The sequence below is a fragment of the Sparus aurata genome, chromosome 22, assembly GCF_900880675.1.
Source record: "Sparus aurata chromosome 22, fSpaAur1.1, whole genome shotgun sequence".
In the NCBI taxonomy this organism is placed as follows: domain Eukaryota; kingdom Metazoa; phylum Chordata; class Actinopteri; order Spariformes; family Sparidae; genus Sparus; species Sparus aurata.
This window is the reverse complement of record NC_044208.1, coordinates 25183733-25208739: the sequence shown is the minus strand read 5'-3', so window position 1 is coordinate 25208739 and position 25007 is coordinate 25183733. Positions and strand designations below refer to the sequence as shown.

The window sequence follows — 25007 nt, the reverse complement described above, 5'->3', positions numbered from 1 at the left end:
TATATTTTTGGACTTAACATCAAAAGATGCTTAATTTAAAGCATCAAAACAGCTCTTACATTGAAAAATACACACAAAAAATAGAGTTTAGAGTGAATTTAAAGTTGATAGATCACTTTCCCTGATGTTCCCCACAATGACAGTATGTGATCTGGAGCCCACTGAGTCCCTGTGAGAGCTTTTTAAAGAATAAGTCCACCCAAAAAATGAAGACTCAGACATCATGAATTGATTATAAAGAAAAAAAAGGTTATCCACATCCATTTTTGAGCCACAATATTCACTAGAGACAAATCATAAATCACCATCATGCACCCAGTCTGACTGGAAGTCTGGCGCGGGTGCAGGAGCTCGACTGTGTTTTGGTCGCATAAATAAAGTCTTTTCGAATCAACTTGGGATCTCAGGGCCTCTTGAGACGTGCTGTGTCTCAGTTCAGGGTCTGCATCCTTCGGAGGAGCATTTGAAGGCCAATTACCACACAACGCTGCGCGAAGGTTGTCCCAATCCGAAGGCTTCACCAAATGCAGCCCACAAATGCTCCTTCTTTTCCCTGTTTTTGGAGAATGCACGGCTACTTTCCTTCGTGGCCTCACATATCCCAAGATTCTTTGCACGCCCGAAAAAGAAGAAAGAACGAGAGTAAATGGCGACAGTGCGTGGCATCAGTGGTCACTTTCATGGGCCCGGGCGGCTGAAATCGTGACATAAAGGTAAAACATCTGGTGATGCAACCAGGAAATGCTCCAAAGGCGAGACCGTCCCATTTAACAACGGCTCACACGGTTAACAAGGTCTCTCTGAAGGACTCGCCTTCGAAGACCGCAAAGACCGCGTCCTTCGAAGGATGCAGACCCTAAACTGAGACACAGCAAATATGTGATCTGGAGCCCACTGAGTCCCTGTGTTCAGCTTTTTGAAGGTTAAATTCAACCAAAAATTAAGATTCAAACATCATCGACGCTTGTTGAGCCTCTGGATGCCCAGACATCACAAATTAATTTGGAAAAAAAAGTTATCTACATCTGTTTTTGAGCCACAATCTTCACTGTAGCAGCTTTGCTGAAACATGTCTGAAAGTCTAAAGTGGGTGCAGGAGGCCGACTGTGCATCAATTGAGTAAATAAAGTATTTTCAAATCAATCTGGGCTTTCAGGGCTTCCAGAGATATGGATTACCCTGGACGAGCTGTCTGTTTTTATTTTTTCTCCTAACTTCACCTGACTTTCCTGCGACATGTTGGTGAGTAGCTAATGAGTGACTTTCTATTTTGGGGTAATTTCATCCTTTAAAGAGGTCATCTTATGTTCATACTTTTATTTGGAGGTCCTGGTGGAATAGGTTAACATACTTTAAATTTCAAAAAAACACATTATTTTTCTCATACATTGCTGCAGCATCTCTTTTCACTATGTGTCTCGAACACGCCATGTTTTAGCAACAGAGTGAGACATCCTGCCTCTGTTCAATCTTTGGTGAGTTGCACATGCGCATTTCTTAATGGACAGGATGTAGCCAATCAGAGGCAGAGCAGGGCGAGTCATGCCAAGCAAGTAGTGTGATCTAAAAAAACGGGCTACAGCACTGACTGCAGTGTATATATTCTATAATAAATATAAATATATTTATATAAAGCCTGTTACATAACACATACATTACAGAAGTAAAGGCTCGACTCCAAAGCCCCCCAAAAAACGACATAGCACAAAAATACTACATAACGTAATAAAGGAAAGGCAAATACACAAAAAGCACAATATGACCTCTTTAATGCCAGATATTGAATAGCTAGGCCAAAGAGTTAAAGGGGAATCAAACATCTGAAAAATAAAAATAAGTGGTTTACAAAACTGTAACTTGAAAATCTAACATATAAAATTTCCTCTGAAATGTTTTTTACACTATAAAGGGAAACCGTGCGTTACTGTTGTTTGGCTTTGAATCCACTTTTTATGTGGGGGGAATGTGAAAGTTAATTAATCCATGACAACGGAGGCGTCTGCTGTAACTGCCGTCAGTTAGGACAGTTGACTGTTGCCATGATAACGCAGCTGCAGCAGACACTGATACGTTCTGTTGAGGTTAACTGAGCGTGTTGTAAAAACACAAGACGGCTTTAACCACGGCTGTGAGATTCATCCAACGTGCCTGAGTGCAACATCCAAATCCCAAGAAAGTAACCTGTCTTTAGATGTTTAGTACAGATCAATATGATTTCTCTGTTTTCTTTCTGTGAAATTTTAGATTAAAACATGCAAAAATGTTAATTCAAACTAATTTTAAATCACACTTGATAGTTTAAACAAATCCTATGTGTGCAGTCTTAACCAAAATCAAGAGTTCAGCTGAATTCTGCCTCACAAACATGAAACTGATTCACAACACCTTTGTTGTTGAGCGACTGGAGGGTGTCATCATAAATCCATGTAGTTGTTTTTATTGATTTTAAAGGGCCACATGATTTTTTTCACATTTTTAAACTGAAGTAACAGGACAACCAGTGTTTCCGAAAAAAAATCACCCACAAAGTAAATAAATGTATTGGCATTAAAAAGAAAAGAAAAAACAATATTTTTTAGAGGTTATTTCCATAAACACAGCATATGGCTAATAGCTTTTTACCTTGATTGCTTGTGACACGTCAGGTTTTTGTGCATTTTACTCGACTAACTCCCCTCTCGCTTACTACACAGACGAAAAGCAGAGACATCAGACAAATCATGGGTGTGGTTTCTACCAAAAAACATAAAGTGCTACTACGATGATTCACTGAGTTAGTAAAACAAGAATTTCAAAAAAAAAAGGAAGAATGCATCAAACTACCTCTCAATAAAAATAAGACATAAGTTAACATTTACATTTCACAGAGTTAATGAAGCAGTGTACAATCTGATCAAGACACAGATCATTTGTACACTTTAAGGCTGAACGCAATCTGTACAGTTTAATTTATTTGCATACGACAGATCAGTGATAAATGACTTCAACAAGACACACACAATTGGAATAAATCTCCTGTTTCTGACAAGAAAACATGAATGTAAGTGATGGTAAACAGAACAGATGAGCAAATAGAAGCAAACGTACATGAGAACACGCAAGATCAAAACTGAATGTGGGAGTTATCTTCCATCATGTTCATACATTCAGCAGGTCAATTAATGATTCCTTTCATATTCTTTGTACCAAAAACGGCTTTTTCTCTGTAGTATGAAAAACAAAACGACGGTCCGCTGAGTTTTGTGCCAACATGTACAGCAAAGAAGCAGCATCAAGCTGCGACACTAAGTGAGGTCACGTGACTGTGTGCATTGGCTTTCAGGGAGATACACGAGGACTATTCAGATTCAAGCTCTGGTTCCAGTTCCTTTTCGACGTCTATCCAGGAGCGCTTCTTGGCGCTGGGGAAGTCCTTTCCTAAAGCGCCTCGGGTCATAGGTCGAGATTTGTTCCTATCTCCGGGCGAGGTGGGGCTTTCCTCTGATTTAGTGTCAGGGCTTTTAACGCCGCGAGGGAGTCTGAAAGGGCTGTCCTTGTAGGGATTAGATGGACTATTTCCTGCTCCCATGCCAGAAGGACTACGGAGCAGTGCCGACTTCGGAGGCCTTCCTCTGCCTCGTTTGACCAGCACCGGGCTTTCTTTAACCACTCCCGGGCTGTCCTTGGCCCCCCTCAAACGACTCTTTTCCCTTCGCCCCTCTTGAATAACTGGAATAACTTTTTCAGTTTCCCCAAGACTTCCGGTGGTTTCTTCTACCTCAGTGTGTTTCCCATTTTCACTTACGGGGGAACCGCTTGACTTTCGAGGCCTGCCTCTGCCACGACGGGCTACAGTTGGGCTGACATCAGGTTCCGGCTCGACACTTGTATGAACAGGTTTCGCACAGTTAAAACTCAAGCGGGCGGCTCCATTATTCGCACCCAACTGTGCTCCACCGTCCTGGCTCTTCTCCAGAACTTTCAGAGCCACCGAAGGCACATAGATTGATTTGTTAAGGAGGGCGAGCTCAGCTAGGGGGGCTTTTACGCCTGAACATGACTCTGAAGATAGCACAGTTTTGTCCTCCTCCGAAGTACGACTGCTCTCTGAATCTGGGTGTTCGGAATCAGAGAGACTCTTCTCTCCACTCTTGGATGATTCCACATCAGATGGCTGCACGTTAACCTCACCGCCGTCTTCTTTGTGTTTGGAATTCATAAGCATTAGCGTATAGAAGCCCTGACCAGCTGTGAGAAAGAGAAGAAAATATATACATGTATGAATATAATAAATATGAATATCAACGGCAACACCTACAATTAAATTAAATCAAACCGCAGTGGAGCAGTATGTCTTAACTTACTTGGTCTCAGAGATGAGGGAAGTATGATTCTGCCAGTCTTGGAGCGAATCAAAGGGAGAGCGAAAGGATGTGGAGGGTGAGCAGAAGTGTTTGTGGTGCCGGGGGATGGGGATGTAGTTGAAGCTGCGTCTGAGGGGACTTGAGGCTGACACTCTGTTTGTGAATTGGACAATCTGAGTTGGGCTGGGGCTCCAGGTTGGACTGGCTTGCTCGTGGTCTGTAGTGGAGGTGCAACGACAGGAGAGAACGCTGCTGTGGGCTGAGGGTGGGCCGTGGGCTTGAGTGTGCTGTCCTCGCTCTTCACGGCTGCAGTCGTGTGTGGGCTGACCTGAGATGGAGCCATGCAGAAGCTAGGCTGTAAGATGGGCGTGCGCTGGGGGATGGAGTGGGGAGTAGTGTCTTGCAGTAGAGCAGCTCTGGACTGCAGCAGATGGGAATAGAAAGGGCTCCATTTCATCGTCTTCTCTCTCATTTTCTGCATGTCGTAGATCTGCGTCAGCTTGCGTCTAACCAGCAGCTCTGACTTCCCTAAAAAGGTGAAATGGCATACCACAAGTTACTCATTTCCTTTAGTCTGCTCATTATTCATGATTCAGGATCTAACACACTGTCAGATCAAGTGAAGACATTACGAGCTTCAACTCTTTCTGTATTATAGATTTAATAAATGGGATTACAAAAGTAGAAAATGCAACTGCGTGCAGTAAGTTGTACGCACCAGACAAAGTGGAAATCTCCTTCACATAATGAGCCTGAATCTGGGTCAGCCTGCTCTTCTTCTCCTCCAGAAATTTGGAGGTCTCCGACAGACTTCGGATCTCTTTTAGGGCCTGCAAGAACAACGAAACAGAGTGAAGACTGGAGACACAATGTTCAGAGCGCACAGTCCAGGCAGTCAGCTAATTCAACCGCTAGCCGCATGGCTAGCCGAGCTTAACGTTAAAGTGGCTACCTTCTTCGTTATACTGCAAGCAGTGGCTAATTTCTGTAATGGCACTGTGTTTACTCTTCTGTTTGTTTTTGGCCAATTATAACACAAAACAATCCCGTCCGCACAAGATGTGGGACTCACCATTGAGAGGAGCTGGAGCCTGGGGGTCCTTGCATCAGGTTGAAGGGTGCCCTGGAGTTTGTCAAAGAGAGTCCGCTGTGTATAGCGTCTTCGCCTTTCCGTCACTAAGTGGTGCGTTCGCCTCCTACTGTACCTGGACTCATATTCGTCTGGATCCTGGAACAAAGCAAGAGCAGCCTGACAATGAATACAGTGATACTGAAATGGCTATGTGTACTCAGAAGAGTTTTGAGAAAGTGATGATGATATGACGCTGACATAGGCTTTGTCTAATAATTAAGTTGGAAATATCTATCATGCTACTTGACAAAAAAAAAGGCTGTACCTTGATGCTGGGATCCGTCGCTGATATAAAACCATCACTGGATTTTCTGAAGGTTGACAAGAATTTAAGAAACATTGAGGACCAAAATATAAAAAATACTTTTACTTCAATAGCAGAAAATATGCAAAGCTACACACAACATCTATACTTTCATTAACAAGCACACACATTGACATGTAGTACCTTGACTGATGTGACGTTCCACTGGCATCTTCATTCATTTTAGTGATGGTCATTCCTTGTCTCGCTTCTTCCACAGTCTCAATGTCCACAACCTCATCCTGAAGAATACATTACAGATTAGTTAACCTTTGTTTTCTTTATGCGCTGTGAATAACATTTTCCATTTAAAACCTGACTGAAACTGAAAACAAAAACACCTGTTAGTTCTCACACTTACATCTTCGTCACCCTCTCCGCTGTAGTCTGAGGAGTCGGAGCTTAAGTCCTCTGAGGTGGTGTCCAGGTTGGAATCCGCCTGCTGGATGCTGACTTCCTCCTTCTCTTCCTTGGGAATCCTCGGTGTGTCATCAGAGGGCATCCGATGACACGCCAGCTCGGGGGAGGGTTCAGACTCCGTTGTGTCTTTGCTTAACAGCTCCTTAGCACTAGCTAGGATGTCTAAACCAAGGTAGTTTGTATTTGAACCAACTAAGTGGCGAAATAAAGCATCTTTTGGTAGAAGGGCTTGAGCCACAGCAGCCGTGTTTGTAGTGTTTGTGTGTTCTGACTGTTGTGCGGCTCCATCAACTCCCGGCTTAGGCAGCTGAATGAGAGTGAAGCCTCCAGGCAGAGCTACTCCTGGTAGGTTCTGGTTACTGGTGGCCTGGTTAGCTGGAGGGCAGATCCTGAATGAATAAGTCCCACTCTGTGCTAAGAAGCTGGGGGTTTTCAGCGAAGGCGAGACCGTGAGGGACACAGGCGAGGAAGTGACGCTGTTCTGGAAAGAGCCGACGGAGCTGCGCTGGGCCGAGACAAACATCTGGACAGAGCTGATGGTGGAGGAGGTTTGTGAAGGGTGCAGAAAGTTGATGGATCCCTTTCTGCAAGAGTCTGGCAGGGGAAGCTGAACTGAATAGACAAAGCAACGCAGAGAAGAGAGGTGAGACAATGAAATATTTATCATACAACAACAACAACAGCTGCTTGTTTGTTTTTTTGTCTTTAAAAACGTAATTTCTATTAAATGTCGAATGCTTTAACCCAAAATATGACAAAGAGTCATGTTATTTATCTTCAGCCAACAACTACCACTCAAAATTAAAGTAACTTTAATGCTATTGGATGATGTTAGTCTTCTGCAGTAGCTGCAGGTGTGCCTCGAGTTGATTGCCATTTCCCTCCTTTGGGGACCAATCAATTTACGTCTACGTGCGTGTGCTGGGGTCAGAGCGATCGTATTACCTGGTGGTTGTGCTGGTGTCTTCAGCTCAGTGGTTTTCCTTGCAGTTATAATTGGAGGGACTACTGTGCCAGCAGCCTTTATGTACAGAGGACCAGGAGTGTTGACTTTGTTTGCAGAGTCTGATTTCGGAGCCTTTTTATAAAATAGGTTGGGGGGTGCATTCAGTCGGCCGGTGACGTATGCTGCGAGGCGGTTGGCTGGATGGAGAGATCCCATGTTCCCCAGCAGCAGTCTGGCTTGATTGTAGGATTTGCCGTTAACCTGTAAAAGAATAAAACAACTGGATATTACACACATGCTTTTTTTTTTTTTTTTACATTACATATGCCAACATTTCAGTTGTTCCACACCAGGCAAATCCATATTTACAGAGTGAAAGATAAAGGGCATTTTCATAAGTCTGACCTGTATAAGCCCATATGCTTGGCACCCAACAGGTTTGGTCCTGGCCCTGAGTTTTCCGGCAGGTATCACTCCTCTGAGGAAGGGTGTGACTCCAACCGGCATCCCCGGCTCTTCAATTTGCCAGTCTTCAACTTCTGGAGCCGTGTCCACATCAAAGCTTTTATAGGTATGCCTTTCCTCATCGCTGTCATCAAGTTCATCTTCATCATTTTCACTGACTGATGACGGTTTACTGATGTGTACCTTGGGGAGGGTGGAGTAGAGCAGGATTAACTGAGAACAAAAGCTACATCTGAACAGTCGCTGAGCGTTTATAATCTTCACAGGCTGGTCTTTTTTGGTTCAGATTCTGGACTACAATTACGTGTAACAACCACACATAAGCATTACTCTCCTGAGACCTACCCTGTAGGTGATGAGGGAGCCGCTGGGCTTCCGCATGGAGATCTTGGAGACCGGGCGGATACGGTAAGGTCCTATGGAGAAGCGGCGAGACAGCCTATTCTGTGTCATGCGTCGACACAAAGTTTCCAGGACCCTTTTGCGGTCCTTGCCCCACTGACACCCCGACTGGATCTCGATTTGCTTCCTCGCTTCTGCTTCTTCTGATGCGGCCCTGTGAGAAGCCTTTTCTGCAGGGGGACATGACGCATACAGTCAGGCACTTTAGGCACAGTATGTAGTCCAGCCAAGAGCAGGAAAACAAAATGATGTTATCTCCAGAGGTTGTTAAGTAATCATTGAATCTGCTTTGGTTCTGTACCTGCAGTCAGCAGAGTTCTGTAGTACTTCTTAGGCTGGCCATCAGTGGTCGTCTCTTGCGGTGTTGCTGAGGGTTTGGGTTTTGGTGTTGAAGTATCAGGTTCTAGCGTGAGTACAGGAGGAGGCTTGCTGTTGAACTCTCTGACGCGTGCACATGTCATCATGCTCTCCAAGTATTTATACACTGGATCTTTATCCTCTTCTCGAATCTTAAAAAGGAACAAAAAGCAGACAAATATAACTTACTTAACGCACAGCTCTCTCACCTTATACTCTAGTAAATACTAAGCAATTATTAGGAAGAGTATAAGGTTTAAAAACATGTGGAGAAGCCTCACAAGAGGGAGAGAGAGACTTTATTTTACCGGCTGCATTGGACGACACAAACTGCTGCGTTTTTGGGCCCTTATAGGCACCACGTGCACAGGAACACTTGCAGGGGAGTAGAGAGGATCTGGATCCTCTTCGTGACTGTTGCGATTCCAGAGTTTATCAGCATGGGAGCCCGGGCGAGGCTGGGCCACATGTTCCATATTAGTCATAGCTGGGGAGGGATAAAAGTGTCTCATTAACACTTGTGATTTACTGAGAGTTGTGACCAAACTGAGCAGAAAAAGTACAGCTAAAAACAGAAACATAGCGTTCAGTTTAAACATAGCAGTCAGAACAAAACTAACAACGTACACAAATGATATCAAAATAACCTGATCTTACAGTAAAGCGGTTGGATGCTTTCCTCAGTCTCCCCCGAGTTCAGCTGCTTGATGATCTTGCGCTTGAAGCAGGAACAGCCAAACATGCATTCAGGCCGCCGGCAGTGGAGGGGACCTCTGTTCGAACACTGGAGACTGAGACACACGCAGCCCATTCTGCAGAATTCCTGACCGCATTCAGGTAACTCAGATTTATCCCTTGGATACTGGGGTACTTTTAAGACCTGGCTGGGCAGCATCTGGATCAAAAGAAGAGTCATCAAAACAATTTTAAACACGTCAATCTGAGTCTATAAAAAGCAAGAAAAGCGTGGAAAATGTTGACAAAAATGACAAATGACATATTTCAAAAGACACAGTACACGAAGGCTGCAAATACATTCCTGTAGTATACTGCATACCTCTTTTGTCAGAATTGTAGACAGAGCCACATTCAGCCTGTCTGGCGTCAGCTCTGTTCTGCTCAGACCCTCGTTCTGGGCTCCGATCTCCATCTTTAACAAACTGTACTGGAACTTAGTGAAGCCCTGAGGTCTGTGTGTCCGCTGTGGCTGTGGGTGGTGTGCAGATAATCTGAAGAGACATAAACCAGCAGATAAGTGTTGCTCATTTTAATTTCCAAAAAATGAGCACCATGCGCTTCTTTATCAGACAATTGCAGAATTTTTACTGTCCGAGTAAGAAAGTGACAATATGTAATTCTCCTCAGCTAAAAAGGTGACTATTTACCTAAAGATCCAGACTTATAAAAATAAATAATAAATACGACCAGCAAAAAACAGCATCACTGGTAACAGCTGTGAAACTGTGACAAATAGACCACAAACATCTTCACACTTCTCTTGATAACAAAAAATATGCTAGCAGACAACCTTACTGACATTATGGCTGCCTGACATGAAAAACAACATGCAACATATGTAATGTTATATCCAGCTCGCAGACATCAGCAGATTATCTACCATTAACGCCAGCGGCTCAGACAGTCAATCAATTTTCAGCATCTGAAGAGCAGGATGGCTCATCGTGTGAGCTCCGTCTCATTTACCGTGCTTTGTAGGTGTTGTGTTTTTGCCGTGTCATCACCATTCATATTTACACAATCAATATGATGCATTTATCTTTAAGGTGCATAAAATGTTTTAACAGGGGGATCGTGCCTCCAGACCCCCCATCGCTTCCACAAAATCATGTGGGCAACAACACAAACAGAATTATCATCCGACACCAACTGTGTAAAGTGTATGCTGAGTGACAGCATGAGATTGTATCACTTTCTCCCAAGCTATTGTATAATCATCTCATCATTTGAAGATGTTTTCTGGCTGATTGGTTGGATATAAAAAAAAAAAGCAATGTGAAGATGTACAATTATGCGTGAAAATGTCAGCTCAGGAAATCTGACATTTTTCACTATTTTCTGATGATCTGTGACAGCTCACAAGAGAATATGGTTCGATAATGAAAATAATGGTGCTTTGCTTTCCTAGAAAGAACTCAAAAATGTCATGGAAATGTTGAGGGGTGAAAAGACCCTAAGAATGAAGCCAAAAATTACAAACACATCCTTACTTTTGAGGAACAAAACTACTGCCGTTAAACCCAGAAGAAGCATGTGAAGCTCCTGGATGAACACATGAAGATGCAGACTGCTGATCGGACTGAGCTGCAGCTTGAATAAAGGTCGCAGGGCTGGCCAGAGGAGGAGCTGGTGACGTCAGGGCGGAGTAGAGGAGGGGCTTGTGGGAAAGGGGGCAAGGTCTGTTGGCCCCCGCTGGCAATTTGGGAGTGATCTTCCGATGCTTGAGTACGCTGTCCAGGGTCTTTACGTAGCTGGAGCTTTTAGCAGGCAGCTGATAGGCAACAGAGCCCTCGGGGTTTGTGGAGAAGGCAGCAGCGCGCTCACTGATGTTCTGGGCTTCGCTTTCCAAGTATTCGTCCAACATGTTGCTGCAGAAGGCAGATAGGTTCTTTTGTGATCCTTGAGAGGAGGAAGAATAAAGAGCCTTTAATTCATCAGTGAGGAGTAATGAATCAGACACAAGTACGTTCAGCTGGTTTCAGGACTGTTAATCTTTGGTAATTAGCATGACTGTACTAATCCCATTGAATGATAAAAAGGGACATTGCAGCTACAACAGCATGAGCAAAGCTTACCATCGCAGTTAGAGGGAGACGTTTCTTTGCTTCTGATGAACTTGTTTTTCCATCCCTTTATTTTTGTCATGTCACTCGTCTTTCCTGTGCGGGAAATAAAGGGTAACCCCTCATCTGAGGAGAAAGAATACCGCATAAGCCTTCATCTGACCTCCTAACCACTTCCTGTGGTTTACTTATCTGTGTTTTACACATACTTATCCATCACTATCACAAAAACAGCGTCATACTGACTTATCAACCAAAAAATTACTGTAACTTACACAGTCAGTCAATGGATGATGAGTAGAAAATGAATCAAAACACTGTAATTGACAACGTGTAAACCTAGAACAGCCCACACAATCATGCCGTCTTGGCAGAACTTGTCAAACAATGTGATCTGGTTCAGTTCACAGGTATCACAATATACACAAACAATCATTCTCATTGAACATCACCAGGTAACAATGTCTTAGTATCCTTCGTGGTGTGAAGGGACATCATGAGGAGCATAATATAAGCATATACTTGATCTACTTGACTGGAGAACATGGCATCAATGACACAGCGGATACTGAGAATATTCTAGCATATTGACTAAAGAGAGGTGAGGTCTCTTCCCTTCTGGTGCACAGCAACTGGACATTTCTTCAGAAAACATTTATGTAACAGTTGGGGTCACGGCCAAACAAAGTCATGATAACAATCTTATCACAATATCTATATAAAATTTGAAAAAATAAAAGAGCTCATAACCAAATCTATCTTTAACTTTGTTTATGGTTTGTTTGTCATAAAGGCGGTTTAAGTAGAAGACTACATAATCAACAGTCGCTCAAGGGACGTCTTGCTTAACAACCCATAACAGAAACCATGTATAGCCAGTCTTACATACTAGCTAGCTTACAGAAGCAAATAACTCTACTTTTGCACAGTGGCAGCATCAACATGACTAGCTTGTGGCATTTTTCACCCTTATAAAGCAGAAAAATGTTATTTAAATTCCCCCAAAATGTTTTGTTTATGTCTCATTCGCAGGCCGTCAGATACTGACGCTTTGGTTTGGAAGTTTGGGTCAGACGCTGGTGTTGGTTACGTTTATATTGCGATTTGGTTTCACACAACATGGTACTTTACTACCTTTACAACAAACTTTCTTAACTGACAAAACTATCTATTAAATTGAGATACACCATTTGTCTATGTGATTACACACTCACCGTTAACTACAGTTCATATTTTTTCAATATAAAAAAGGTCCCATGGGGGACACGGGAAGGGGAGGAACTTTGCCTCTCAAGAAGGAGTAGGAGACTCACATCTATATCATGAAGCCTCTTATCTTTACACCAATGGACCTTTGATCAACGCTACTTTAATCAAATCCTAGATAAAGAACCCCAAAAGAAACTATACAGTGCCAGGCCCGACATGTCTGGCCCAAGTAGCTGAAACACATTTCAAAACCATTACCAGGCCATATTCTTTAACTACAAACTCCCTGTCCAGCCTGCACCTCCAGATCACACAAGGCTCCAATTTGACCTGACTGACAAACTACAGATGAGGCTGGCAGGAGGAGGTGATTCTTTTTCAGCCTATTGTAATTCACCCTACTAAATACATAATGCTACCTTGTAAATGTGCTGTCTAAATTTAGAGAGGGAGCATTCTAGTGTGAGCGAAAGAGAGCCAAAAAAAAACTTGTTATATAAATATGTTAATATGTTTAACCAGTCTTGATGTCACATCTTTATTACTGATGTTCTGGGTATAACTACACAGGGCTCTTGTCACTTTTCCCTTATGAGTCTATACGTATACAGACGGCAACATGCCCACTGCACTGGCTCTGATCAGCACTGTTTGTTGGGGTGTTACTGAACACAGCGACAGTAATCCCACATGAGGAACTGCACATGTTTCATGTATTAGACAAGACATGAATGATGGTGAAATTAAACTTAAGGGTTTTTTTGTTAACATACCTCCAGAAGACCTTTTAAATTCAATCAATCAATAAATAAAATAGCCTGAATTCTGACTTTACATAAACCCAATTTAATACACAACAAACATTTATGTCTCCAAACTGAGCCAATTAACTGCCCCAGGACACGAATGAATCCTCAATCATGCGTGTACAAACTGTCAAACAACAATCCAACATACCAACAGGAGATGCGGCGTTGCCTTTCTCTGGTAGGTTTGGTGGAGGAAGCGGCAGTCGAACTCCAAGATACTGCAGGTCGATGGTCTTGTTTGGGTCCAGGCAGCTCAACTTCAAGCCCACTACAAAAAAAACAGACATAAAAAGTCAAGGAGAGAGAAATATTCACATGACATATACAAAAATCTACTCAACCACATGAATGTTCATGTGCATATGTAAAGACTCACCTTCCTGCAGCACAGGATGGATGACCTGTCTGTGTTTGAGAGTTTGGAGGTCCTGCAGCAAGATAGCTTCCAAGCGGGCTATCTTTTCTTCGTCAGTCTCTGGAATGACCTTCACTGAAACACCACAGAAAGGTTTTCAAAATGTTTAACACTGTAAGTGATGAAAAGGGTTTTATGCAGGATTTTTTCTTGACAACTTACACAGGTTTCATAAAAGCATTTGTTAAACACATCAGTTAAATGAAAGCTCTTTCGTTGCTTACCTGTTTGTTTCAAGTGCATTGATGTTGTTAGAGAAACGGGAGATGCTAATGATGAGTTGTTGGCTGGTTTGTCCCTGATGTGAACCTCCAGAGCTTCCTGTCACACAGAGGAATGCCAAAGATTTAACACTTGACAGAACCTTTACTTCTGTGCACCCAAAATCTTTTCTGGTATGCATCAGCAAACGCCATTTCAGAAATGTGTGCAGCTTCAGCCAATACTCAACACGTCTAGTATACATTTATTAATAGCTGGAAAAGACGGCAGATCTTAAGGAAAATATCTTTTGAAACATGCAGCAATCTGCATTGTTTTACCTTTGAGGCAAATGAAACAAACAACAGGCCTTCTACATCATCCAGCTCTGGTTGCATAGCGACAGTCAACGATGGGCTGTGGACTACAGTGGGGGAGGCAGTGACAGCATTCCACTGTTTTCCCCGTGCGTTCGCCCAATGCCTGTTGATCCTCTTCCTCCTCTTGCGGAACCCCGGTGACGTCCTGGAAGTGGGAGACGCTTCAGGCGTTGCTCTGAAGCCTTCCTCCGCCTGAGGGGTTACGCTGAGTTCATAGGTTTCTTCCTTCGCTTCCACTCGTGGACGCTTTTCGACCAGAACAAGCTCACCAAGGGCATGCTTGCCTCTTATACAGGGGACATACTGGTCCTTCCTATTGGAAGAGGTAGACATGATGGGCTTCAGGACCAGTCTGGTCACTTGTACAATTGAGAGAGGAGGAGAGGGAGACTTTATGCTGTAAGACAGAATAAAGGGAAATTTTTAAAAAGTGAAAATGATTCGATTGTGATTTCATTAGACAGACATATTAAATTGTAATGGCACAGCATCTGGTAATGCTATTTAATAGGCTAATTCAAGCAGTTAAAAGAACACATTTAAAAAGAAATCTTTTCAGTCACATGATTGTGTGATGAAGTTACTTTGAACCAGACACAGCCATGGATGTACGTTTTTCTCTTAATAACAACAGTAATAATAAGACAAAAGCATGATTTATGTATGTGTTTGTTTGCTGTGAATTTAACTGAAGACAAGTCGTTCCAAAAGTCAAAACACCACATGTTATACACCCCACAGACACTTTTAAAGTACATCTACACAGTCTAATACAATCTAGTACAACCGCCATGTCACAAATTCTACGTTAACTAAGCTTATAAAAAGGTCTGTTTTTGTCATGGGGAGGTGTTAATTCAACTATGTTTATTATTGCGGTCGTAGTTATAGTTGGCCTTGTATTGAGCTGCATTGTCATCAATAATAATCATGTAGTTAAAGCTATACCTCTGTAATGGAGCCAGGTTACTGTATTGAGTTAGATTTGACAAGTCTTTACCTGGTGTACAGAATAAAGGCTACTTTGTTTGAGACACTTGATAAAGACCACAGAGATTAATGTGTTGTAAAGAGAATAAATGCATAAGAAACGATGTTAAACTGACCTCAGAGCCACAACCTCCTCCTTGATTTCAATGGATTCAGCAGATTTTAATTCAGAAGGTTGAGTTTCCATCTCCACCAGAGGTTGAGATGCCACGGCGTCCATCTTCACCAGAGGTTGAGCTGCCGCAGTATCCATCTTCACCAGAGGTTGAGCTGCCGAGGTTTCCATCTTCACCAGAGGTTGAGCTGCCGAGGTTTCCAACTTCACCAGAGGTTGAGCTGCCGAGGTTTCCAACTTCACCAGAGGTTGAGCTGCCGAGGTTTCCATCTTAACCAGAGGTTGAGCTGCCGCGGTTTCCAACTTCACCAGAGGTTGAGCTGCCGCAGTATCCATCTTCCCCAGAGGTTGAGCTGCTGCGGTTTCCATCTTAACCAGAGGTTGAGCTGCCGAGGTTTCCAACTTCACCAGAGGTTGAGCTGCCGCGGTTTCCATCTTCACCAGAGGTTGAGCTGCCGCGGTTTCCACCTTCACCAGAGGTTGAGCTGCCACGGTGTCCATCTCCACCAGAGGTTGAGTTGCCGCGGTGTCCATCTCCACCAGAGGTTGAGCCGTGGCTGTGGCAGCTTTTAACGTACGGGGGTATTTCCCATCATCCCTGAAGCCTTTTGCAAAAGGATTGTGATTAATTTTCAGCTGGGTGATCCGAAAGTTCTGATAAGTCGTCACAGCCATGAACTGGGTTTGCGGAAAAGTAAAGGTCATGCTTTCTGGTCCTGTGATCACAGGCTTTTCAGGCGAGGGTACGTCCCCATCTGGGACAGGTATCACATGTAGCCTTGGAATGTAGCGATGCATGGAGTGTAGGATTATGTGACCCTCCAGGTCTTGGGGATTATTGGTCAATTTGATTTTGTAGAAGGACACCAAGCCTGCCATCCACTCTGAGCCTCGGCGTGGCGAGTAGTGGTGAGGAAGCGCCCTGATCAGACCCTGTGTCTGGTTTTCTGCTGGCCCGTGAACCTCCCATTTGGATGTGTTCCAGCGGTACCTGGAATGGTCCAATGGAACTATGGACAGGACCAGACTATACTTCCGTTCAGGATCTAGGCCTGCCAGGCGATATCGGCAGTACGGGAACATGCGGCGCCCCTGTTTAGTGAGAATCATCTCAGTCCCACAGCTGTAAAACTGCTTCCACACACTGTTATTCTCCAGAGTCACACTGACACCTTTGAAGGTCAGCACAGTAGGAAAGTCTGCGTTCGGGTCTGGACTGCCATATATATGACATGGCAACACAAGCAACGACGGTGAGGATTCTATGTTGACGAGGCTCGACCCTTTGCACATTAGAGAGTCTGACGCTGATGCCATATGTGAGGTAGCTGGGCTTGTTTCAATGGTCCCATCAAATGTGGTAGGTGATGTCACAGCAGGCTTGGCCGGGCTGGCTTCAGCAGGTGAAGAGAGAGCAGAGCTGCAGTCATTACTTGCCATGGATACAGCTTTTGACTCAATCTCGGCCTCGTTAGTGAAATTAGGCCCCGTAGTGGTCAGAACAGGAGGAGTTGAAGACAGGACGGTAGTAAGAGGAAGTGAGGAGGGGGTGTAAGTCAAGTTCCCCTTCTCATCCTCAGATGCATGGGGGTCCTCCATGGGTGTGGGTTCTGTGGCAGGCATCACTATAGGCTGTGGTGGTCCAACTTCATTTGGTGCCTAACAGAAAATAACAACAACAATGATGTCAGTAATACAGCACAGCGATGTTAAATGGAGCATCATAAATTTCAGGGCTGACAACCGACAAATAGAAGAGAAAATACAAATAAAAGCCAAATGCAACCCAAACAATGCTGACAAATGTTAACAAAAGCAGTTACAAGTCATCCAAGCAGAGTGGATACTGACAGGAAACAAATAAGAGACATAAAAGAGGCATCAAGAAAAGAGAGCGAGTAGAAAAATGTGCAGTTCAACTTGCTACCCACCGAACTAGAGAAGTGTTATTTACTGAAGCATTTAGCGTCGAATTCTCATTATTGTATATGCAAATTAAACTTCATAGAGCTTTTAAATACTGGCTAAATTTGAGAGAGTTGTGGCAACAGTGGCGTTGTTACATCACATGCAACTTCAAATTCTGTGAGACATATTTTCGGTGAAATCAAATGAAGGAATTAGATAACTTCAGTCAAATTGAAATCACCATTTTCATATCATAGATGATTAAAAGGTAATTCCAACATTTGTTTCCCATGATGTTGGTTGTGTGACTCTTTTGTAAGAGAGAGCACCAGCACCTAATGTCGAGACATCTGATTTGCCTGATTCATAGAAAAAAATGAATAAGCTACTAATAAACAAGCATTGACATGATTCTTTTATGAGCTGGTGGTGAATCATTTGACTGTATATGTACAACATGTATATTTTAAACACCTCCACAAGGAGATTAGGATGCTGTGATATGTCTCAAATTTGACCTTAAGTGTGACATTGCTTCAAGTTTCACTGTGATGATACTGCACACTGTGAGGGTGGAGAATCTGCACCAACTACCAGTCAAATGCTTGTGAGATATGAAAATAGCTGGTAAGTGTCAGACACAAAATAATGGTTGGTTAAGTTGAACATGAATTTTAGCAGCCGCTGTTTATTATTTAAAAAAATATGTAGTTTTTGGAGAACACACTCAAGTTGGTCCCTAAAGCTAAATTACCCTTTCAAGACATCTGTATAGGTTGTTTAAATTACATTAAAAGACTTAAAGGGGCACTAAGTAGTTTGTAAGAATATATAATATATACATATTTACAATATCAATACAGTAATAAAACTCCCACATTTTTTTCCCCCATAACTGAATAAACATGCTGTTCTCAGAGGAAATAAGTTCCCCGGAACAATGTTTGAATCAGAACAGTGGCAGGGTCCGCCACATGTAAACAAAGTATAGCAGTTTGAAAATGTGCTGTCCTTTTAAGTTCAGTTTGTTTATTCAGTCATGTAAACAAAGCAAGTTTATTAAGTTTGTTTATCATAAAAAGAAATTTAAATCAATATCTTTCCCTTCCGATTAATATTTCTTCCCCTAAACTACATAGTGCACTTTAACTTCCCACCTATTAATTGCAAGAACAGACAAAGGAATAAATAAATGGTAGATTTTAAAAAATGGTTAAAAGTCAAAAGCCATAAACACGGAGCCTTATGGTGAAAACTGTAGCAGGAACTAAGATGAGAAAAATGCACCCATAAATCTTAAAAACATCATAATGCGACTAATGTTTTTTTTCTTTTTAATTAAATGGTGCAAAAGTTTAAGTATAATACGAACATGGACTTTGCCTCGGTGAGGAGGGCTGTGAGACCACTTCGGTCTGACTGACGTGATAACACCGAGCTGACGACATGGCTGCTGAGGAGCTCGGACAGGCCTGTTTTTTAAAGTATGGATGAAATAAAACAATCACCACGGACAGATCTGCTCGATCATTTCTCACCACCGCAGCACGAATTCAATCAATTCCGTGGTCGCAGGCAAAGGACAGGCTGAAAAAAACAACCTGTTTTCTCGTCGTCCTGCCCTCCACGGGTCAATTTACTGATCACACACTCACACCAACAACACTGATGCTGTAGCCTCATGTAGAAGGTGTTAATCGGGCCACAGAGCGCATCAAACGGGCCATCACCGGTGTGTTTACCACGCAAACTCCAAAGTGTGGTCCGTGTCACCGGTTCTCCTCCTAAAAACAAAATCCACGCTGAAACATTTAGTTGTTTGACAACAGCCCTTTCTTCCTCACACACCGCGGACAGAGCAAGGCCGCCCTCCCCTCCACTCGCAGAGTTGGAAAAGTTGGAGGTTTCTCTAACGCCTCACCTTTCGACATCGGCTGACTGCCTCGTGGCCTCTCGCGGCGATATACCGAGACGCTTCCCGGTGAAACTCCAACTGTTGCGCGTCGTCGTCGTCGCCGTCCTCCCGGCGAATCCCTCGAACATAAACACAAACTGGCAAATGGAGGCCGAGAGCCACGCCAGTGTGCCTGCATCGACCGACCCGAGCGTGCACGCAGGCGAAGCCAAAGCGCATGCACAATATCACCCCCTTCAATGGCGCGTGATTCCTGGGCCGCCAGCGCGAGGGGCGCGGGAGTCCGCCATCCCGGAGGTTTTTTTTTTTTTTCTCTCGCTTCTTCCCACCTCGAGCACACACACAGACCGGCTCGCGCGCCGGTAAAGCACAACTCTCAGCAAGTTTACGGGAGAAAAAAAAATGTTTCGCGTGCGTGATCCCCGAGCCGAGACTTTCTCTTCCCACCTTTTTGTTTTTCCTTCACTTCTTGCACCTTTTCGATCACGTTTCCATTCTCACACTCGGTGAAACACACACACTCCTCACTGCCCCCCTCGCTCTTTCTCACACACACACACACACACATCCGTGCTGTGACGTAACACGTTCTCCATGGCGGTTAGGCTCCAGCAGCCAATGAGCAGGCTCCCCCCGGAGGACTCCACCGGCCAGTTGTTTCATCATGGTGTCCGCGGCTTCAATATTTGACCGGAACACAACCCGATGAAAAACTTAATATATAAATATAATCCAAAGATAGTCCAAATCCACCACGTGCTTCGTATTTTTGAACGACTGTTTAAAAAACACACAACGTTGACCCGCAACCGTTCTCAGATAAGATGGCGGCGAAACGCGTACGAAATAATAAAAAAAACATCCCTGCCTCACAATTAAGTCAAACAGCTAATCTTAATTTCACAACAGCCGTTAGTAAGGCTCTCCAAACATTTAACACCACATGGAACTAAAGTAATTTGATTGGAGATTATTGGAGAGTGGCTAGCTTACATGTAGTGGCTAATTTAATGTTTTTAAGTCTTTAAAACAACAAAACACACATGTAATTAGCCCCATAGCTAGAATGTTGTCTACAGCTTTTTTTGAATGAGGAACGGCATTTAATTAACCGACTAAGAAAAAATATAAATATGAATTATTGATCAAGAGCACACCAATCTTTTAGCTAGCTGTAACATCTTCAGTTTGATTTTTGTGTACCTTAAATGAAGGGAATGTGGACACAATTATCATAAATTCATCGAGCTGAGACTTCACACCACCCACACAAAATGGACCCTGAACTCCACCAAAACCGAACAGATACTTACAATGAGTGCTGCTCACTGCTGGAGTCGACTTTAAACGCGTTTATGTACAAGTTTAATACATTAACTTCTTTGATTTTGTGGTAAATTAGGGCAAAACGGAGAAGGTTGGCTTTTCATTTCGACCATGACTCAGTGGGGGGAGGAGGCGGGGGGCTGGGCTGGTCAACGGCTGGTTGCTCCTAGCAACACATTTAAATAGGAAATAAATCAGAAAGATAAACAAACACAACGACTGTTGATAACACTTAACGTGATTTTAAAAACGCATTTGACAACAGAATGCATGTTTAAAGTTGATTCGTGCCATTTGAGTTGTAATGTTGTGATAGAGAAAGAAAAAAAAAAACACGACTTCCGGTCAGAAATAAACTAGCTCACATGTTCAGTTGATGATTCAGCCTGCACACAGACAACTGGGTTATCACGGCGACAACAGTGATATATTATTAAACCGACAGGGCGGGGTCTGAGCAGGACTAGGAAGTGGGACAGGAGCCCACATGAACCTACCCATCTTCTGTGCTCCACGTGGAGATCTCGTGGCGATGTGCTGCAGGCTGTTCCTGCAGGGCAGCCCCCCCCCATATTCGACTCCCTCCACCACCTGTGCAGTTATTGTTTTTTTTTTCATACACTTACCACAATATGTTTGATTGATCGTGAAGGCTATGCAATGCATTGAAAAGCTGTTACATGTAGTTGGCACATTTAAAGACAGTAGGCACTCACTCCACACAACTTCCCATAAAATGACATCACATCCTTTTTTTTCAGAGGAACGAAACACATGTTGATGTGTTTATTGCACCATTTAGATAGTGGATTTAAAGTGTTCAATTAAAATATGTGCAGGTATAAATAACTAAAGCGGAGTGTTACAGCTGTGCATAAACAGTCACAGCAGCAACACACAGGTAGCAAAAGAAAAATCTTAATAACAAGTTTTTTTTAATATTAGAATTAACAAGAACATCACATTCTTATCATTTTACCACCACGCTTTTATTTTGTGACACTGCATAAATACCGAAGAGTATCTAAATAAGTATTAGCTGTAAAGTTGATTTATGTTATCCAAACTGTCATAGATATCTGCAGAAAATAAATATAATCCAGTGCAAGAACACTTTAATACGTTTCTCTTTATTTTCTTATTCTATGAATATAACAAACAATAACTGTCAAAAATATATTTGTCTTTTTTTTAATTCCCAAACAAACTAAATAAACAAACACAATCGTCGTCATGACTGAATAAACAGAATATTCAACTTGACCTTAGAGGACAACACAATTTCATACTGTTTTACTTTGTTTATATGTGGCGGACCCTGCCACCTTTCTAGCTTCAGGCCCTATTTTCCTCTGAGAACAGCTTGTTTATTCAGTTACAGGAAAAAAAAAATATTTATGAGTTTGTATTACTACCTCAATAATATTGTAAATATTAGAATTCTGAGCTTGAATTTCATCTCCAAAACTACACAGTGCCCATATAGGGTCTGACTCAAGATGGGAAAAAGAGAAACAGAAGACTTGGACACAGTATGTTTTGCTCTGCAGTATGTTCTGTGATATTTAATGTAATTCTGGGGGACTAAAGTTAATGATAAAGTTTGCTGTGCGGTGTGATGCTTAAACATCTTAAGCTTTTACTGTAGATATTTCTAATGATAATAAATTCCAATTTAAAAGGCCAATTTAACTGCAAATCAGCCGAGGTTTAATATCACCACATCTAAATACATCTCACTAAATTAGTCACAATCACACTCAGTGACTAATATCTGATCTGCGAGTCATAACCTTTACTCTCAGCAGGAACCAGTCGGTCTACTGTTGTAAAAACACTGTTGGCCCAAGAGCCTTTAATGCATGAGCAGAAAACCCTTTAAGGGAATGGGATTTAACGATCGCTTTAGTGGTCAGTGTCACATCTACCTGCAGCGCGCCGCTGCACATCCTATCCACAAATTTAAAGCTGCTGTGGAGACGAAAGACATGCAAGGATTAAGCTATCACTGCTGGCTCTCTGTGGGGGAACAGAATTGCTTATTCACTGAGTTTGTTATGGTGTAAACACGTTATGCAGGTCCGTACGGTGTCTGAGTTCATGCATAAATAGATGTTATGTGCAGTACTGCATTGAAAAATAAGGCGACGTGTGAGTTTGCATTTTTCAGAGCGAAGCAGAGACTTGTAGGTGTTTTATTTCAGGCCGTAAGAGAGTGTCTGCAGGAGCAAAAGGGGGGTTTGTTTTTCAGCCTAAAGACTGAAGGCCCTTCACTGCTTTTGTCATGCAAAATATAAAAACGGGGCTGAAAGCTAATTTAGATATAATGCAAAATTCTGCCCAGAGGAGCTTTCATATATATTCATATTAGATTTAAATCAGGGGAATGAAAAGTTTTTTAAAAATGTCTTCTTTCCCTGAAGTAACTCGGTGAATTTAATGACATTATAATCATCATCAGCTTGCAACATATAACTTTTATTGGCGAGTAAAAAATCACGTTACATTTGTTTCATCGATTCTATCACTCAAAACAAGAGCTAACCCACAAGATGAGCTTCAAACTACCTCTTCATCAAGTTCTTCAGAGAGAACAGATTATTCCCAATCCCATACACATAGGGACTGATGGATGTATAGGAAGTTGAGATAAAGAACTCCATTTCACCCCAGTAGGGAAGGTCGGCAGGGCTGAAAGTCAGCTGGAAGATCAGGTAGAGCGTCCAGTCCACCTGGAACAATCCCATCGCTGCCAGAACAGCTATCGTGCTTCGCTGGAGCCTCAGTCCGCCTCTGCTCTTCCCGCCCAGCTGGCTCGAGCTGCTCACGCTCACCACCGGCGTCACCGTCTTCCTCTGGCTCAGCAGCACGGCGATGATGAGGCAGCCGGTGACCGTGACGATGATCAGAGGCAGCAGGTTGCACAGGATGATGAACAGGTACTTGAAAATGCCGTTGAGTATGGGACAATAAGTTTTACTACACTGAAAGAAGTCGGGGGGGCAGCCGGTGTTTCTTGTGCTGTTTTCCGCAGGGTCCTGAAGGCTGATGGCGAAGATGGGGACACTTAGTAATGTAGAGAGCGTCACGCAGACTCCGCTCACCATCCAGGCCGACCTGATGCTGTCCAGGTAGATCGGGAGGTTGACCCTCTTGCCGGCGTCTCTCAGCTTCTGGTAGCGGAAGATGCTGATGAGGACGGTGAAGAGGATGCTGGTAATTTCCCCGAACACGGTCAGGAACTTGAGTGAGCGACACAACAAAATGTTGATGGAGACGGAGGAACTCTGGATGATTATAATGTCGTAGATGTTCACGATGAGAATGTCCTCCAAGTTGGCCGCAGCCAGTCCCAAAAGAAACAACTCGAAGGTTTTAACCCGGGTGAACTTGGTCTGAACGATGCAGACGATGAGAAATACATTACCCACAATTCCCATGATAGAAATGCAGATTCGTACGTTGAAGAGGTGGACAACGGATCCAATCATTCTCAAAAAAGAAGGATCACGCAAAATACGTCCCTCCCGTGTTCGGTTCACAGAAGCAGACAGCGATACGACTTCCTCAGCAGCAGAGTTGGAGTGTGTTTCGTCTCTCGCCGCTTTGCCGCATCACTGACCAGAAACCTCTCGTTATCAAGTCCTCAAAGGTGGCAAGAACCTAGATCCTTGATTGGCTGTGCTCATTATAGAGAAAGGGAAAAACAAAGGGCGATGCTGGAAACATTGGAGGCTGGGAATCATTAAAGTTTTACCTCTGAGCCTTTCAAAGCTTCATCTTGAGACCAGTGCAGTGTTTGATTTACAGCGATGACATGTTTTTCCACTGGCTGACATCACAGAGTGCAATTCCTGCAAGAGCTCATTTGGGTCCTATGTAACAAGTTCTCCTCCTCACTTTTTTTTGTCTTTTGGTGTTTTTTCCACATGATATATTGTGTCTGACAATACAAAAAATATCCACTTAAGGACACCTTTCTCAACATGTCCCTCTTTACCCTTCTGCAAGAGGTTAACTAGCGTCTAAAGGTATACACATTATGAGGGCATGCTGTAAGTGTAGCTCCCTATAATTTCTTCCAGAAATAACTGAGACACTGAAATAGAAATAACAGAGGTTAATTAAGGCAAGAGCAGTGATAAAAATGGTTAGACCTTGAGAAACTCAGCAGCTTATCCACCTTATATACAATATATAATATACCTGATATAGTTACATGTAATTAACCATTAATTAATTTGTGTTTGCAGCTGAGGCTAATGAGTCGATGGTGTAAGTTGTGTCTCCAAACCAGAGCTGCTCAACTAAAAATGCTTTTTTTTTTTTAAATAAATGAATATTTATGTGGCTTTGTGAGGTAAAAATGCTCCTTAAAATGTCTGATCCCTAATCATTAGAAGGTCACTCTACCGCTCACTTTGCTACGAGACCAGGTAGCATGAAAATGATTTTGAAGCTGTAATTTTGAGGTAAAAAATTACATAATGTTGCTTTAAAGTGTGTTTACAGGTCTTGAAGAGAACTACTGCATATGTTAAAAAAAATGCAGTATAAAGCCTTTTGTGG

General features: G+C 42.9%; 2 protein-coding genes across 5 annotated transcripts; both read right to left on the bottom strand.

Annotated features, from left to right (window-relative positions):
* Positions 1 to 1752: 1752 nt before the first annotated feature.
* Positions 1753 to 20591, bottom strand: mgab (MAX dimerization protein MGA b). 4 transcript variants are annotated; one of them, XR_003982500.1, is made up of 23 exons: positions 19119 to 19386; positions 15291 to 16948; positions 14146 to 14581; positions 13828 to 13924; positions 13565 to 13678; positions 13337 to 13456; positions 11183 to 11296; positions 10598 to 11006; positions 9427 to 9598; positions 9027 to 9264; positions 8678 to 8856; positions 8314 to 8521; positions 7956 to 8182; positions 7551 to 7793; positions 7145 to 7406; positions 6141 to 6811; positions 5924 to 6021; positions 5741 to 5786; positions 5416 to 5571; positions 5062 to 5173; positions 4344 to 4871; positions 3102 to 4227; positions 1753 to 3071 (listed from the first exon to the last, which is right to left on the bottom strand). XR_003982500.1 is itself a non-coding variant. In XM_030406021.1 (22 exons), the coding sequence occupies exons 2-22, from the start codon at positions 16910 to 16912 to the stop codon at positions 3338 to 3340; spliced, it is 6942 nt and encodes a 2313-aa protein (XP_030261881.1). In that variant the 5' UTR covers positions 16913 to 16948; positions 20426 to 20591; the 3' UTR covers positions 1753 to 3337. The 4 variants fall into 4 exon arrangements, 3 of the variants coding, with proteins under 3 accessions (XP_030261881.1, XP_030261882.1, XP_030261880.1); XM_030406021.1 differs by lacking the exon at positions 19119 to 19386 and adding an exon at positions 20426 to 20591 and having other exon boundaries at positions 1753 to 4227; XM_030406022.1 differs by lacking the exon at positions 19119 to 19386 and adding an exon at positions 19560 to 19687 and having other exon boundaries at positions 1753 to 4227.
* Positions 20592 to 23002: 2411 nt separating this feature from the next.
* Positions 23003 to 23929, bottom strand: ora6 (olfactory receptor class A related 6). Its single transcript, XM_030404902.1, has one exon. The coding sequence runs from the start codon at positions 23927 to 23929 to the stop codon at positions 23003 to 23005; it is 927 nt and encodes a 308-aa protein (XP_030260762.1).
* Positions 23930 to 25007: the final 1078 nt, after the last annotated feature.

Excerpts from the sequence above, each read along its gene's own strand:
- mgab (XM_030406020.1), bottom strand. The coding sequence starts at position 19,331 with ATGCGCTTTGGCTTCGCCTGCGTGCACGCTCGGGTCGGTCGATGCAGG. Across the intron at positions 5,787-5,923 it reads GGAACGTCACATCAGTCAAG|AAAATCCAGTGATGGTTTTA; the intron begins GTACTACATGTC and ends GTCAACCTTCAG. Across the intron at positions 5,174-5,415 it reads GGCTCCAGCTCCTCTCAATG|GCCCTAAAAGAGATCCGAAG; the intron begins GTGAGTCCCACA and ends TTGTTCTTGCAG.
- ora6 (XM_030404902.1), bottom strand. The coding sequence starts at position 23,929 with ATGATTGGATCCGTTGTCCACCTCTTCAACGTACGAATCTGCATTTCT.